The sequence below is a fragment of the Penicillium waksmanii genome, assembly GCF_028829765.1.
Source record: "Penicillium waksmanii strain IBT 27052 chromosome Unknown utg000004l:1.0-5674109.0:1.0-5678898.0, whole genome shotgun sequence".
NCBI lineage: Eukaryota > Fungi > Ascomycota > Eurotiomycetes > Eurotiales > Aspergillaceae > Penicillium > Penicillium waksmanii.
Genome location: NW_026643251.1, coordinates 1,014,220 through 1,027,586, shown reverse-complemented (window position 1 = coordinate 1,027,586; position 13,367 = coordinate 1,014,220). Strand labels below are relative to the sequence as shown.

Here is a 13,367-nt window from a genome sequence, read left to right as displayed (position 1 = left end):
CACATCATATGAAAAGCGAATTTCCGGCCAACTGATAATCAATAGCGATGGAAACGCAATTCAGCCGGGCTCTATGAGAGCTGTATAAAGCACAGATTTAACCCGTATCCCCTGCACCGAGTGGGGTAATATCGAACGGGGTGATATCGGTATAAAACGACAAAGGAAAAAAACAAAGAAGAACGTATCGACTGGATATCAAGCGTATGTACTCGACCAAAAGAGCGGCCACGACCCTGAGAAACCGTATAGATAGAAAGAAAACGCCGACCGATGCACCGAAGGGAGACGCCGAGAGAAAGTAATCGAATAAGAAATCGTTTTGAAGGGAGCGTTTAAACCATGAAGGATTCTCCGCAGCCGCATTCCTCCTCTGTAAGATATTGTTAGTATTGCAATGACTAAGGCGGAATGGGCTCCTGAAAGATTGTTGTGTGGTGTTGTCTTTCCCGGGGAAAACTCACTGATGTTGGGGTTGCGGAAAACGAATCTCCTGCTCAATTTATCTTCTTGCCAGTCCATTTCACTGCCAATGATACTGAATAGAGCCTTGCTATCGATCAAAACCTTCACACCGTCTTGTTCCACGATTTCGTCGAACTTTCCCGGCTTCTCCACGTACTCCAGGTGATAGGCGAGACCGGAGCAACCGCGGTTCTTCACACCCACTCGAATGAACTTTGGTTCCGGCTGCGCCATCAACTTGCGAAGCTGCTCTGTAGCGATGGGGGTTAACTTCATGGCGGCCTTGCGGGCACGGAGTGGTCGGCGGGGTTTCGGGGAAGTCTTCGGAGGGGCGGTGGTGGCTGGCTTGGGCTTCTGAGCCTCGGTCTCTCGCAGGTTTGTTCGAGAGTGTTCTGATTGAGAAGACTTCTGGGCGGATTCTGATGGGAAGGCAAAGTCTGCTGAGATTGAGCCCTCGGCTGGACCGCCTGTGCTCCGAGGCATCGGGAAAGATGAAGGTAGAGTGTGTGGGCGATAGGCTGTGGCGGTTTGCATGTCGCGCTTAGAGGACTGGTGGACATTTCCATAGGAAGAGAAAGAGCGCAGAGCGTTGCAGCGCTGGCCCGAGGGCTTGAGCCATCGGAGGAGAGTGGCGGATGATGTCACTGGGCGCTGCATGTTGGTGCAAAAACTCATGATGTTGGAGAGAGAAGGGATCGAAGAGTCGAGAGAGACAATAGGGACGGTTATGTACGCATAGGAATGCTGGCTCGGGACAATGTTGTGGTGAGACCGGAAGGGAGAAGAAAGTTGTGGGTGAACAACAACTGGAGTTCTGAGGAGTTCTACGGTCACCCTCGGGGTCGCTCAGATGACTAAGGTTGCATGACCCGGAGTGGCCAATCAGCGTTGAGGTATTTGAAGACAGCTGGTGGCGCCACGCGGTGATGGCGTGAGTCAGGGTCTATTGATGAGATGAATAGGTCAACAGGGTCAGCAGGTGTTGACTTTAATTGCCTAAATATAGTCCCTTTCTTTTCAGTATTTTCTATGATATAATTATTCAATCCGGATTGTTTGATCAACATGGTAATGCATTTCGATGACCACATAGCCGACCATCGGCAGCTGAGTCATTCCAGCTGGAGCGGATCCCCCGACACTCGGAGGAAGGCAAGCACAGAACACAGCACTAACTAAACAGCCAACTAAACTTGCAAGTATACTATAGGATACATACTACCAATTGTCAGGATAGTAGGTGGATCTATCAAGAAATGACCCCAAATAGAAAATATATCATTTACATTACACTTCTTCCTAAGAGCTCTTCCACCCTAATCCAGTAGGATCATTCGCCTACTCCTAAAGGACATGTGGCTGGACCCGCTGACAAAGTGGCTGGTGCCAAGCTGCTCGGACTCGACACAACTCTTCAAAGAACTAAGGCCAACATCAGTGATCCAATTTGATTATTGTTTGCTGGTGCAGATCATTTCTCGACCATGGAGGCCTCGCCCCTCACCCAGCAGAGTCGACCGGAGATCTTCCAGCCCAAGGTTGTCCAGCTTTATGAGACGCTTTTCAAAGTATGCCCCTCCACGTGAGCCTTAACTCCGCCCAACGCTGATATCAATATGTCTGTATTAGCCAGCCGATGAGGCCGAAGAGCCCTCAGAGGGCTTTTGGAGAGAGTTTTTTCTTCTGCCACCCGACTCTGTCCAATTGCATGCTCTACTGGATGGGTTGAGCCCTGATGAGACCTTGGGCTTGCAGGTTAGTGCCTTGCTTCGGTTCGATCGTTGGACCCGTGCACAACGCTAATTTCAGCCTTACAGACCCAGACTCGACATATATTCTTGCGGGCTATCCGTCAGGCAGCTTCTAATACTGCTCCCAGCGATGCTTATGCATTGGATGTGAGTGTCCAGCTGCACCATTTACCTGCTCCTGTTAGATCGCTGACATCACTTTCAGACCTTGACCATTTTCTTGACAAGTATTTTGAGCAAGAAATACACAAATCCCAGCTCGGATGTCATTACTGTTCTGGCTGGACTCGATGAGGTCGATCGGGTCATTTCAGAGTTTGTGACCGTCCTGGACAACATCATTCGCAATGGCTCGAGCTGTAGGTTCTCCCTCAAGAGTAAATTGACTTGATAGACAGAAAGCTGACCTAGGTATCTGACTAGTTGAGGTGCGGCGGAAGGCCGTTCGAGTGGCCATTGCCATGACCAGTGGCGCCTACAAGACAAGTCTCGTCTCCTATTTCACCCATAGGGACCTCTTCCCGTCCATGATGAAGGTATGCTACACGAAGCAATGCTACATATCACGCAATAGATGTTAATAGTCTGCAGTATGTCAATGACTCTGAAACAGCTCTAGAAGTGTTCGATCCATTTCTTCTGTTGGGCCTTCTGGCAAACTATAACAAGTTTGAATTCCAGAACCCCTACCAGCTGCGCTTGGACGATTTTGTCAACGAGGCGAGCATCCAAAAAATTGCCAAAGGTGTTGGCTTGGCATGTGGTGGCCTTCGCAATGGCTATATTGCCGTGCAAGATGACATCCCCGAAGGCTGGTCCTTGACAAATACTCTGATTTTCTTTGGACTCCGGGCTTTGACTCCTGGCACACACAACAAGGCGAACCCCCCAACCGCCGAAGAGGCGAAGGGAATGTTTGCCGAGCTGTAAGACACCATCCCTCTCTGAATCTGGAATCATGCAACTCACAATCTAGTAGTCCCGTCCAAGAAGCCGCCATCCTGTTGGCGACATACGACTTCACCAACTCTAACAAGCTTTTCGGCTACCAAATGGTCCACATGAAGCCGGAGAAAAACACCGATGAATCACCTTTTTCGAGCTTCCTCTCGCTGTCATCTTATCTCCTCCAGCATGCCTACCGATCCACGAGAGTCTCTCACTACGCGGAACTGAGCCTCTACACCCTCCGCATTCTGGTCGAAGACCCGACTCTATGCAAACACATCTGCAACGACGACGGAAAGCGAAAGGTCCGAATCTGCAGGCAGAGACAACCTTTCCTCCCCCTCGTCGGCGGAGACCGTGTCCTCGCCACGGTAATTTTCGACATCATGATAGACACGATCACCCACAATCTCCGCCGACGACTCGACGTGAACTTGTACTGGTAAGTAACAGCTATGACTATACACCCAGGGGCCTGCCCAACTCATTATGAACCCACCTAACACCTCCACCCAGCCAAGCAATCGCCATAACCCTCCGCCTCCTCTCCTACCTCTCAACCAACAAAATCCGCCTGAATTATCACTGGTCCGAGCTATGGCGTACCCTCCTCTCCCTAATGCGCTTCCTAACAACCTACGCAAATGACCTAACCAACAACCCGAAAATCCACTCCCTAACCAGCTCCCTCGCAGAGCTAATGGCCTTCTGCGTCTCAGGAGGCGACACATTCCTACCAGACCCATCCTCCTACGACGATCTATTCTACAAGCTCGTCGAGACCGGGCCCGTTATTTCGAAATTCCGCGACCTTTATTACCCCTCAACCCCATCTAAGTCGTCTACACCTGCTGCCCCAATCACCACCGCCCAAACTCAGGATAGCATCCACGTGGCAGCAGTCAACACTTTGCTATCCGTCTCAACGCACTTCTACGCCCTCCTCTTCCAATCCGATGGCACCGAGCAAGCGGCGACAGCGGCCGTGACCCCAAGCCCTAAACCAGACGGTGAACCAATCCCCGTCGCACTGCCGTCGATTAAAAAGAAGAATCTTTCTCCGCGTGAAGTTCATCGGATTATTAAGCAGGGGTATGATACGCTTAGTATTCAGCCGCCGGAGGGCTTGAATGCGTGGATTAGGTGGAGGGAGACGGATTGGAAGGGGGAGTTGAAGAGGGCAGCGCGGTGTGCTGTTGATGATGCGCGGCATTTGGTTTCTTGATTGGGGGGTGAGGGTGAGGATGAGGGCAGTGGGATTTCAGGTTCATTTGCAATGGGTGGTAGTATGGTATATGGTGGATGAGGGTATATACTAGTAGTAGGAGTGAGTGCATATCTGCATGGAAAATGGGATGAATGGATGCACACTGGGTGGTCCGGGTGGATGCTAGTCGGTGGATGGATGGTGTTTAGTTGATTACATACCTGCGTTACCCATTGCAAACAGGGCAGTTAGGTACCTGCCCCAGGGCTGTTATTGTTCATGATATCCAGTAGAAATAGTATATTCGGTAAATTGCATAGGTACTGTTTACCTTTCTTTCTTTGACTACCTGGTTCCTAGATAACTCGTACAAAATGTGGAAGAGTACCACTTGAAGAAAGTGAGCACCAATAGTGATTGATTATTTCCCATAGAGCCACTCGCTAAAAAAGCCAACCTATCCGGATAAAAAACATGAAAACAGAGAAGAAAAACCTTCACATATCGAATGAAGCTATTAAAAAAACAAAAGAGAAGAGAAGAGAAAAAGTGAGGTGAAAGGGGAACATGCTTGATTGCGAAGACAGCTGTCGCCAGGGAAACCTTTTCGAGCGCACTCTCAACTGCAAGCCATACTCCGCGGCCCCATGCCATTAACGTCGACAGATGTATGATTTAACGCGATGACTTCGCGGCTTTGGGCGATTTCTCGTAGGTATCTTCGACAGGGACGTACTCTGTGCGGAAATATTTTTCCGAGTTCTTGCTCAGCCAGAGAGAGAATTTCGAGAGTTCTTCACGCAGGCGCTGGGTGGACTGCAGGTCCATGTTGGTTTGGGCAAGGAGTTCAGGGAGGAGGCCTTCAAGGAATTAGCAATGTTCACATATTGCAAGATATAACAGAGGGATAGAGGTGGGCGGGAAGGGAGAGGGGGGAGGGGGCAAACATACTGAACAAACGAATCAGGTGCTCCGCACCATAGACATCGACAGGACCATTTCCGGGACCGGACTCGTGCTGGGTCTTCTTGCGAAGTGTGCGGAATTGAGGTCGCTCATAGCGGTAGAGTAGGAGTTTATCGAGCATCTTGTCAAAGTACTCCATCATGCCAGCGACGACTTCATCAAGGACATCCATGTCAATACGGCTGCCCTTGCGCTTGGGCTCCTCTTCGTCACGCCAGTCCTGGAAGATCTGGCGAATGGTCTTCTCGGCGGGAAGTTTCACGACGGAGCTGTTCTTTGTGACACGTTCCCAATCGTCGACGATGAGGGCTTTCAGGTTATCCGGCATCACGATGCGGATGGACGGGCGGATATGGAATGCTTCCTCCTGTTCGCGGGGATGGTCAGAGCATTGCAAATAAGAGTCATGGAGGCAGCGGGAGAATAATTCCGCTGAGCCTGGGCCTCGGAGGGATGGGCAGGAAATTAGGCAGGCCTGTCGTATGTTTGGTGCGCGCCATGGTGGGGATGAGGCAGGAGATGCGACGGAAAAGGGAGGGAGGGGGTTGAGAGGTGAAAAGGGGATTTTTGGGCCCCAGGATTGATGCGGGGGGGAGTTTAGATATGGAATCAGTAGACTCACCTTTTCAATATCAGTTTCGCCCTTGGATCGCTTGTTGCCGCGGCCGGGCACTGAACTGCCACGCTCTTCACTATCACGGACCGAGCCCCGGTCAGACAGAGGACGCTTGTTTTTGTTAGGTTTAGCAGTTTTTTGACGAGCAGATGCTTCGACCTCACGACGAAGATTAGCTGCAAGCTCACGATTCTCTTCAGTAGCCTTTCTCAGCCGATCCTCAAGAACCCAGTCATCCCAGCTACAAAAGTGGTCAGCGGTAGTCTCAGAGTTTAATGCTAGACTGGCAACCGGAAAAGAAGCCCTTTGGAATATCCAACGCGATATTCAAGGCCGATGGGGCGTCTAGACCAGAATAGACATGGAAAGATGATTGTGCCTCGTTCTTGATGCGAGACCGGATTTCGCAGGCACGTATCTCTCAAAGAGCAGGTGAAGGGCAAAGGGGAGTGGGTGGTGGGACTTACGTATTCTTCCAGCCCTTGTAGTGAACAAGGAACTCAAGAGGGTTCTTCTTGTCGCCGTCTCTGTGCCTCACGTCAAGGATCTTGGCATCGTAGAGGATGTCATGGTGGAAACACAGGACTTTCTCGTCCTTCGTGTACATAGACGGAGGCATATTGAAGATTGGGATTCTTGATGAGAGAGAAGGCTTTTGGAACAAAGAAAACAGAAGAAGAGAGAATCAATCACGCAAAGCACGGGGAGTGTCGCGTCTGGTCGAGCAGTGTCGATGGACTGAGGCGTCGTGGCCGACGGTTCAAGGCAACCAAAGCCGCGTTTGAACTCGGCTTTCCGGAAACAAAAGCAGCCGAAGCGTGGTTTCGGCAAATCGGGCCAAGTTTTATACTTGGGTTTGCTGATATGGTCGACTGCGAGACGATATCTCGATGGAAAGAGGGCAATCTGGCCCGGTCCCGATGAACTCTCAAGGTTTTGGTTGGAATGCGTTGGGAATGAACACCAAGCCGCGCACTGGATGAAACAATACAGAGCAGCTTGTATCTTTGAACAGCTTGATCTTTGATCTTTGATCAAGTGGGGTTGTGAAGGGCTGATGGCTGGGGAGTTTCTGGGTTTCAAAAAAAAGGCGGCGCGGGCGCGTTGCAGTTCTCCCCTTGGAGAACCCGCGCTACAAATGACATAAGCTAAAGGCCGGGGCTGCACGAGGATCAACCACCACGAGCCTTGGTTTATTTGATGATTAGTATTAGATAGTTTCATATAGATAAAATAGATTAAGCAATCAGATATCGAATTGCTACATTTTATCGCAGCACATCGTTGTTTTGTGAAGGACCTCCCTATCCCGGGAAGAGGTGATGGAGCATTACTCTTGGAGGACATACAAAAAAGAAAGGCCTGATCATGGCAAGGTTAAGCCCGAGAGGGATTATGTAGAAAATGATTGAGTAGGGGGTATGTTCAGACATGCCTTGGGAAAAGTATAAGTTTGGTGATCTGTTTTTTGCTCCCTTGAACTGGATCTAAGAGCCTTTGGTGTACTATTAGTACCGAAGCTATATTCTTGACCACTGCCGTGCAAGATGATGCGCTAATCTCTTAGACATATCCAATCAGTTATTAATGAGAGGGACAAATGGAGCATCTCTACTAAATACTGTGCCCGAGAATGTTATATACCTTGTGGTCGAGGACACTTTACACCTACGGTTCATAGTACCTACTTCTAGCGACAATCTTTGCAACATCCTGGTTATTTGGGCATGAATTATTCACAATTCTGATACATCATGTTAGCCAATGCTATATATCAAGTTTTAGGCATGCGACGACTATTAGCGTGGCACATAACTGATATTGTGCAGCTATCTTGGCCGATGATCGGATGGACCGGACTTCCTTACCCCACGACGTTTGCGAAACCTTTCTATCCATTCTAACTGACTTAGACGTCAGCCGTGCAAATTGATTTGAAAAAAGATTGACTAAACTGATTCAAATCCATCCAAAAAAAGGATACTCGCTGTCGCCCAATTTCCTGATGCTAGCCACGTGATCGCCCGTCACGGAATTTCGCGAGACACACGCGTCGCGGCTTCATTCGGAGGACGTGCCCGATACTCCAGGCCGAAAAGACCTTAACCACTCGTCTCATCATCGAGTGAAAGTGAAGCTATCAATCAGGTGCAGAGCTACATCTCAGATCCAGATCCAGAAACCAAAATGGCACCCACTGAAGAGTCCATACTGAGCAACTTCCTGCTCTCCCCAGCCCCGCTGCCAACAGTTCTCTCCCTACAAAAGTTCACAGATCTCTTCCCCAAACGCCTACGAGGCCACCCACATATCCGGACTTTATATCGGGAACTGCAGCAAGTCCGCGAACATGATATGGACCGGGTAAATGAGAACATCGACCAAGAGTCTCAACAAGGCGAGCGACAAAAAGCCGAGCTCCGCAAGGCGAGTCTGGCTGCTGGCGTCGAAGGATCTAATGCGGATGAGCAGCGTGAAATTGACGTCGACCTTCATCTATTTGGTCAGAACTCTACCGACCAGGAGCGTTTTCATTCTACTGCTAGTCTGCTGGATGAGATGGAGGCTGCTTGTGCGAATATTGAGCGGGAAATTGGGGACGTGGATCGCGAGGCGGCGGGGCTTTTGTCGGAATTACAATCGACGGTTGGGGATTTGAGTGATCTTCGCTATGGGAAGTTGCAGGGTTTAGCTGGGATGGAGAGTAGGATTGGGGAGGAGGCTATTCGGGGGTTGGAGAATCTTGAGAACGCTTGTTATGGGGCGAGTATGGAGTGAGATATGTACTAGATGTACCTGTCTACTTTGTGAATTTTGTTACATTTCCTGTATATTAGCGGTGACGAGTTCTATCCAAACTCGCCTTTATGATTCCGATGACAATGATATCATGAGAAGCAAATCGAATACCCTGACCCTTCTCGTATATCTCCTGGCTTGGGCTAATTGCTAGCAAAGTGGGAATCGATGAGAACCTACCACAAAGTAGAATCTTTTTAAACAAAATTCAATACGTTTGGAACTATGTAGCAATGACTGAGACTACCATAACATTCCGCCTGATTCGAGCCAGGGAATTAAATCCGTGGGGTCATTTAAGTCGAGTAACCCCACGATGTGGGGACAACGCGAGTCGCGTCGCGCGCGAGCTTGAACTTCAACTTCAACAACCCCAGCAAATCCAGCATTTCTGCGAGAAAAAACAACCACAAACTACAAGACCATACACACGCAAACCATGCCTTCAATCCAATTACACCCGACATCCCGCAAGCCCGCTGAGACAACGACTTCAAACCCAAGCTCCCTCCCAGCTAGCAACCCACTCCCCCAACTCCTCCAAACTCCTTCGGGCCTGGCAATCCTCGAGCTGCAAGCTACAATCAACCTACCCACATTCGAGAGTGACGACGATCAATATGCGAGCCCTGGCTCCCCTCTGAATTCCGACGGGGCCACCTTCGAGACGCCGGTCGGAAAACTCATGTTCCCGGACTACTCGCTGTTGAACCCGGACGATACCAAGTGGATGAAGCGGGTGTACCTCTACATTGGTCGGTACCAGCGTATGACGGGCGAGGTGAAGAAGCTGCCAAAGCCACTCGCTGTTCTGCGGAAGCGGTCTTCATCCGAAAATACTGAGGAACTTGAGGTTGTGGAGATTGTTCGGTACAAGGTATTTTTCAAGAACAGGCCGGAGCCCGTCAACAATATCTGATTACTCCATCGGATGGAGTATCGACTTACCTTGAATACATGTTGAAATGAGAGGGTGCTGAGCTTGCTTCTTTGCTCTGCTCTCTGTTTCTCTTAAAAGGTGGCATTGGGGACGCGGGCTCAGACCGCGCCGGTGAAGCAAACATCCGGACGCCTCCTTGGGATCGAATGGGATATTGGATATTGGACTTATTGAAGTTCCATATCAATTGAGTACATTGAGTACATTGAGTACATTGAGTACATTGAGTACACTGAGTACGAGGGGACCTAGATACGTCTTGCTCGCCATGCATGGACCAAGTCAGGTTTCATACATGTCATAGGACATACAAGGGATGAATGGCATGTTCAGCCAGGATTGCAATATCCAGCCACAGGCAAGAAAGATAGCAGGGAATACCTGGCTTTTCCTTGGGTGGATCCAAGGAGACCGAACAAGTTATATTTAGTCTAAAGCCTGTGTCTTGAGTCAATATTAACGAAGCTACGCCTATCCGCGGAGAGGAAAAGCGAGGCGGAGTGTTGAAACCTTATGCAGAAAAACCCCCGCCAACCCGGATTTTTTGACTTTCACTTTCATTGTCACTTCAACTTTCCAACTTGAACTTCAGTGTTCTCGGAACATTCAAGCACCACATTTTGTTGTTGAGCTCAACTCCACCCTCTCATTCTCCGTCCATTGTGGACGTGTCTATCTTTTTCCCCGAGCTCGCATCCACACCATACCATACTTCCCTCCACACCGCAAGATGTCAATTCCCAACAAACCCGACGATGCAATCTTCCCAACCGACCTCGGCCCTGAATTTGTCGCCTTCGACCATGTTCAATGGTATGTCGGCAACGCCAAGCAAGCCGCCTCTTACTACAGCACACGCTTCAACTTCAGGTTAATCGCCTACCGCGGACCAGAGACGGGCTCACCCTACTTAACTAGCTACGTCGTTGCCAACGGTGCCTCCGTGTTCATTCTCACAAGTCCAGTTTGCGGGCCCTCACACCCAGAGAACAAAGTCCTACGAAGCGCCACAGCCGAAGACCGTGCGACATTGACCGCGATCCACGAACACTTGACCATTCACGGGGACGGAATCGCCGATGTTGCATTCCGAGTCACGGGGAATATCGAGGAGATTTGGAAGCGGGCGATTGAACATGGGGCCTCGCGCAAGGCAGAGCCGCGAGTCGTCGTGGTCGAAGGACACGGTCAGATCACAACAGCTACCATCGGGACATATGGTGAAACAGTGCATTCATTAATCAACCGTGACCAATACTCTTCCTCAGCGCCATTTCTCCCGGGTTATCGGAGCATATCGGCTGACGAAGCGGACCCAATCAATAAATTATTACCTCCGGTGGATTTTGTCGAGATCGACCATTGTGTTGGTAATCAGCCATGGGGAGGCGTGGACAAGGCCGTGCGGTACTATGAAGAGTGTTTGAATTTCCACCGGTACTGGACAGTCGACGACCAGGACATGTGTAGTGATTACTCGGCCATGCGTTCGATTGTGGTAGCCTCGTCGAATGAGATGATCAAAATGCCCATGAACGAGCCAGCGCCCGGCAAGAAAAAGTCCCAGATCGAAGAATTCGTCGACTACTACCACGGTGCCGGAGTGCAACATATTGCATTTCGCACAGAGGATATTGTCACAGCAGTGACGAATCTCCAAAAACGCGGCGTTCAGTTTCTCAATGTCCCGCCGGCGTACTATACCGATCTTCGACAGCGTCTTTCTCATGTTCCTTGGTCTCTTGAGGCCGATGTGGATGTCTTGGAGAAACTGAATATCCTTGTTGACTTCGACGAGCGTAGATATTTACTCCAGATCTTTGCGAAACATGTTGGTGATCGACCAACGGTGTTTTTGGAGGTGATTCAGCGGAAGGGATTTGATGGGTTCGGGGCTGGCAATTTCAAAAGTTTGTTTGAGGCGTTTGAGAGGGAGCAGGCTTTACGGGGGAACTGGTGATCATGTGGTCTTTTCTTCTTTTTCTTTTTCTTCTTCTTTGCGGTTAGCATTAGATCTCGGGGCTGATCAGAATTCAGCGATGCATGTCGAATCGGATATTCGCGGAGATAGAATATAGCCTTCAAGAGTATGACAATGACAAATACAGTTTCTCCTGTTTGATGTTTGTGAGAGAAGTAAATCCGAAAGAATAGATGAAATGTAGTTAGTGCCCTTGACTAATATTACTCGCCGTATGGTACGAGTATCCTTCTAGCAATTTCCGCTCAACGTCAGAATTGGTAGACCCGCGCGGAATTGTAACGCACTTCTTAGGAAGATTCCGCACTCCTTCGGACATGACTATATCCGATTTTGTAGAGAAGAGCTTGCCAACAACAGCAAAAGAGACAATAATCAAGATATTAGAAAATCAAATCATGAATCGGAGTTAGATTATTCTATCCTGCTTCTACGGGTCCAAAAATCGGGGTATATCGGTCTTAAATTGTCAATGGTACAGCGATGAATAAACAGCCGACGCAATCCCCGCCATCTTTCACTCTCCCCGCAACCACAATCCACCTTTAAAAGACTGCGATGCCCCGCGCCTCACCCACTTTCCTTTCTCACTCCCTTCAATACCTCCGGCAATTCTCATCTACCTCTACAATCATGGCACCTATCGAGCGCATCACTCTTTTCAACGTCCCCAAGGCGGAAGACCGCAAGCGCCTGCTGGAGCAGTACAAGGTGCTCGCGAAGACCGCAACCAAGGTATGGAAATGGAATTCCCTCGCACTGAACTGTACTAGACTGCCCTGTTTTGCCACTCCACTTGCTTCACGTCACTTGCACTTTTGCTTTCCAAAGAAAAACAACCTATCTAATGCGCAATCATCTAGGATGGCAAGCCCTACATCGTCGCCGCTGCCGTCGGCGAATCCTTCGACGACCCTCGCAACAAGGGCTTCAACATCTCCGTCAAGACTACCTTTGCCTCACTGGATGATATGAAATACTACGATACCGAATGTGAAGCGCACAAGGCACTGAAGGCTGTTGCTGGCCCCGCCAAGACTGATGTTTTGACTACGTACTACGAGAGCGTTCTGTGAAAGTCCCGCCTGGAATTGGAACGAATGTCACGATAAATATGTGAATAGAAAATGGTATGAGGGGCTTGGGTTTTGAGAATCCTAGGTATCTTTTGAATTTAAAATTACGTTTGATTGAATAAGTCTCGATTGCATCATGGTGTCACAGAATAAGCTTCCGATTTGAGGGGCTCAAGTCCACACCCATATCAATATGCTCACGAATCATGGCTGTTTGTTAACTAGACACTAGTAAATGAAATGCAAAATACAATGCAACATTACCGGAGTGTGCCAAGACCCCCGAAGATATGATGCGTTGAAGATCACTCGATCAATCATACCAGAAACGCAATGATACCTTAACAAGAGCGGCCATTAAAGGCACAGCCCACAGAATATTGATTTAAATCTGATCTGCAGTTGAGAGGCTCTTTGGCATATCACGTCTTTCCCTCCAGACGTCGATCTGTGGGCAGAATGGGGCTCACCGTCCCTGGAGGATCCTTGGGGATGAGTATGGACTGGGATTCAACAATATTACAACCATCCATGAATTGTATATCAGTTCATAAACATAAAATTAATGTATTCATAGGATTTGTAATTTTCCTAAGCTGTCTGACTTTAACCTTATAT

At 49.2% G+C, this 13,367-nt stretch overlaps 7 protein-coding genes across 7 annotated transcripts; 5 read left to right on the top strand and 2 right to left on the bottom strand.

The window, feature by feature from the left end:
• Positions 1-335: 335 nt before the first annotated feature.
• On the bottom strand, positions 336-1,140 carry isa1 (Fe-binding Fe/S cluster assembly protein ISA1; the record flags this gene model as incomplete). Its single annotated transcript, XM_057262470.1, has 2 exons — positions 336-373; positions 465-1,140. The coding sequence occupies 2 exons, from the start codon at positions 1,138-1,140 to the stop codon at positions 336-338; spliced, it is 714 nt and encodes a 237-aa protein (XP_057124131.1).
• An 809-nt stretch (positions 1,141-1,949) lies between these two features.
• Positions 1,950-4,389, top strand: N7481_003250 (ARMH3 family protein; the record flags this gene model as incomplete). Its single annotated transcript, XM_057262469.1, has 8 exons — positions 1,950-2,033; positions 2,095-2,220; positions 2,283-2,363; positions 2,422-2,575; positions 2,640-2,752; positions 2,808-3,142; positions 3,196-3,606; positions 3,681-4,389. 8 exons carry the CDS (start codon positions 1,950-1,952, stop codon positions 4,387-4,389), a joined length of 2,013 nt encoding a protein of 670 aa, XP_057124130.1.
• A 657-nt stretch (positions 4,390-5,046) lies between these two features.
• N7481_003249 (Chromatin modification-related protein eaf3) lies at positions 5,047-6,572 on the bottom strand (the record flags this gene model as incomplete). Its single annotated transcript, XM_057262468.1, has 4 exons — positions 5,047-5,231; positions 5,323-5,704; positions 5,960-6,194; positions 6,421-6,572. The coding sequence occupies 4 exons, from the start codon at positions 6,570-6,572 to the stop codon at positions 5,047-5,049; spliced, it is 954 nt and encodes a 317-aa protein (XP_057124129.1).
• A 1,568-nt stretch (positions 6,573-8,140) lies between these two features.
• Positions 8,141-8,731, top strand: N7481_003248 (Cnl2/NKP2 family protein; the record flags this gene model as incomplete). Its single annotated transcript, XM_057262467.1, has 1 exon — positions 8,141-8,731. The coding sequence occupies one exon, from the start codon at positions 8,141-8,143 to the stop codon at positions 8,729-8,731; it is 591 nt and encodes a 196-aa protein (XP_057124128.1).
• Positions 8,732-9,191: 460 nt separating this feature from the next.
• N7481_003247 (Ctf8 family protein) lies at positions 9,192-9,671 on the top strand (the record flags this gene model as incomplete). The annotated part of the gene is made up of 1 exon (XM_057262466.1): positions 9,192-9,671. One exon carries the CDS (start codon positions 9,192-9,194, stop codon positions 9,669-9,671), a length of 480 nt encoding a protein of 159 aa, XP_057124127.1.
• Positions 9,672-10,422: 751 nt separating this feature from the next.
• On the top strand, positions 10,423-11,652 carry N7481_003246 (uncharacterized protein; the record flags this gene model as incomplete). Its single annotated transcript, XM_057262465.1, has 1 exon — positions 10,423-11,652. One exon carries the CDS (start codon positions 10,423-10,425, stop codon positions 11,650-11,652), a length of 1,230 nt encoding a protein of 409 aa, XP_057124126.1.
• Positions 11,653-12,306: 654 nt separating this feature from the next.
• Positions 12,307-12,749, top strand: N7481_003245 (Dabb family protein; the record flags this gene model as incomplete). Its single annotated transcript, XM_057262464.1, has 2 exons — positions 12,307-12,408; positions 12,537-12,749. The coding sequence occupies 2 exons, from the start codon at positions 12,307-12,309 to the stop codon at positions 12,747-12,749; spliced, it is 315 nt and encodes a 104-aa protein (XP_057124125.1).
• Between the last annotated feature and the right edge of the window lie 618 nt (positions 12,750-13,367).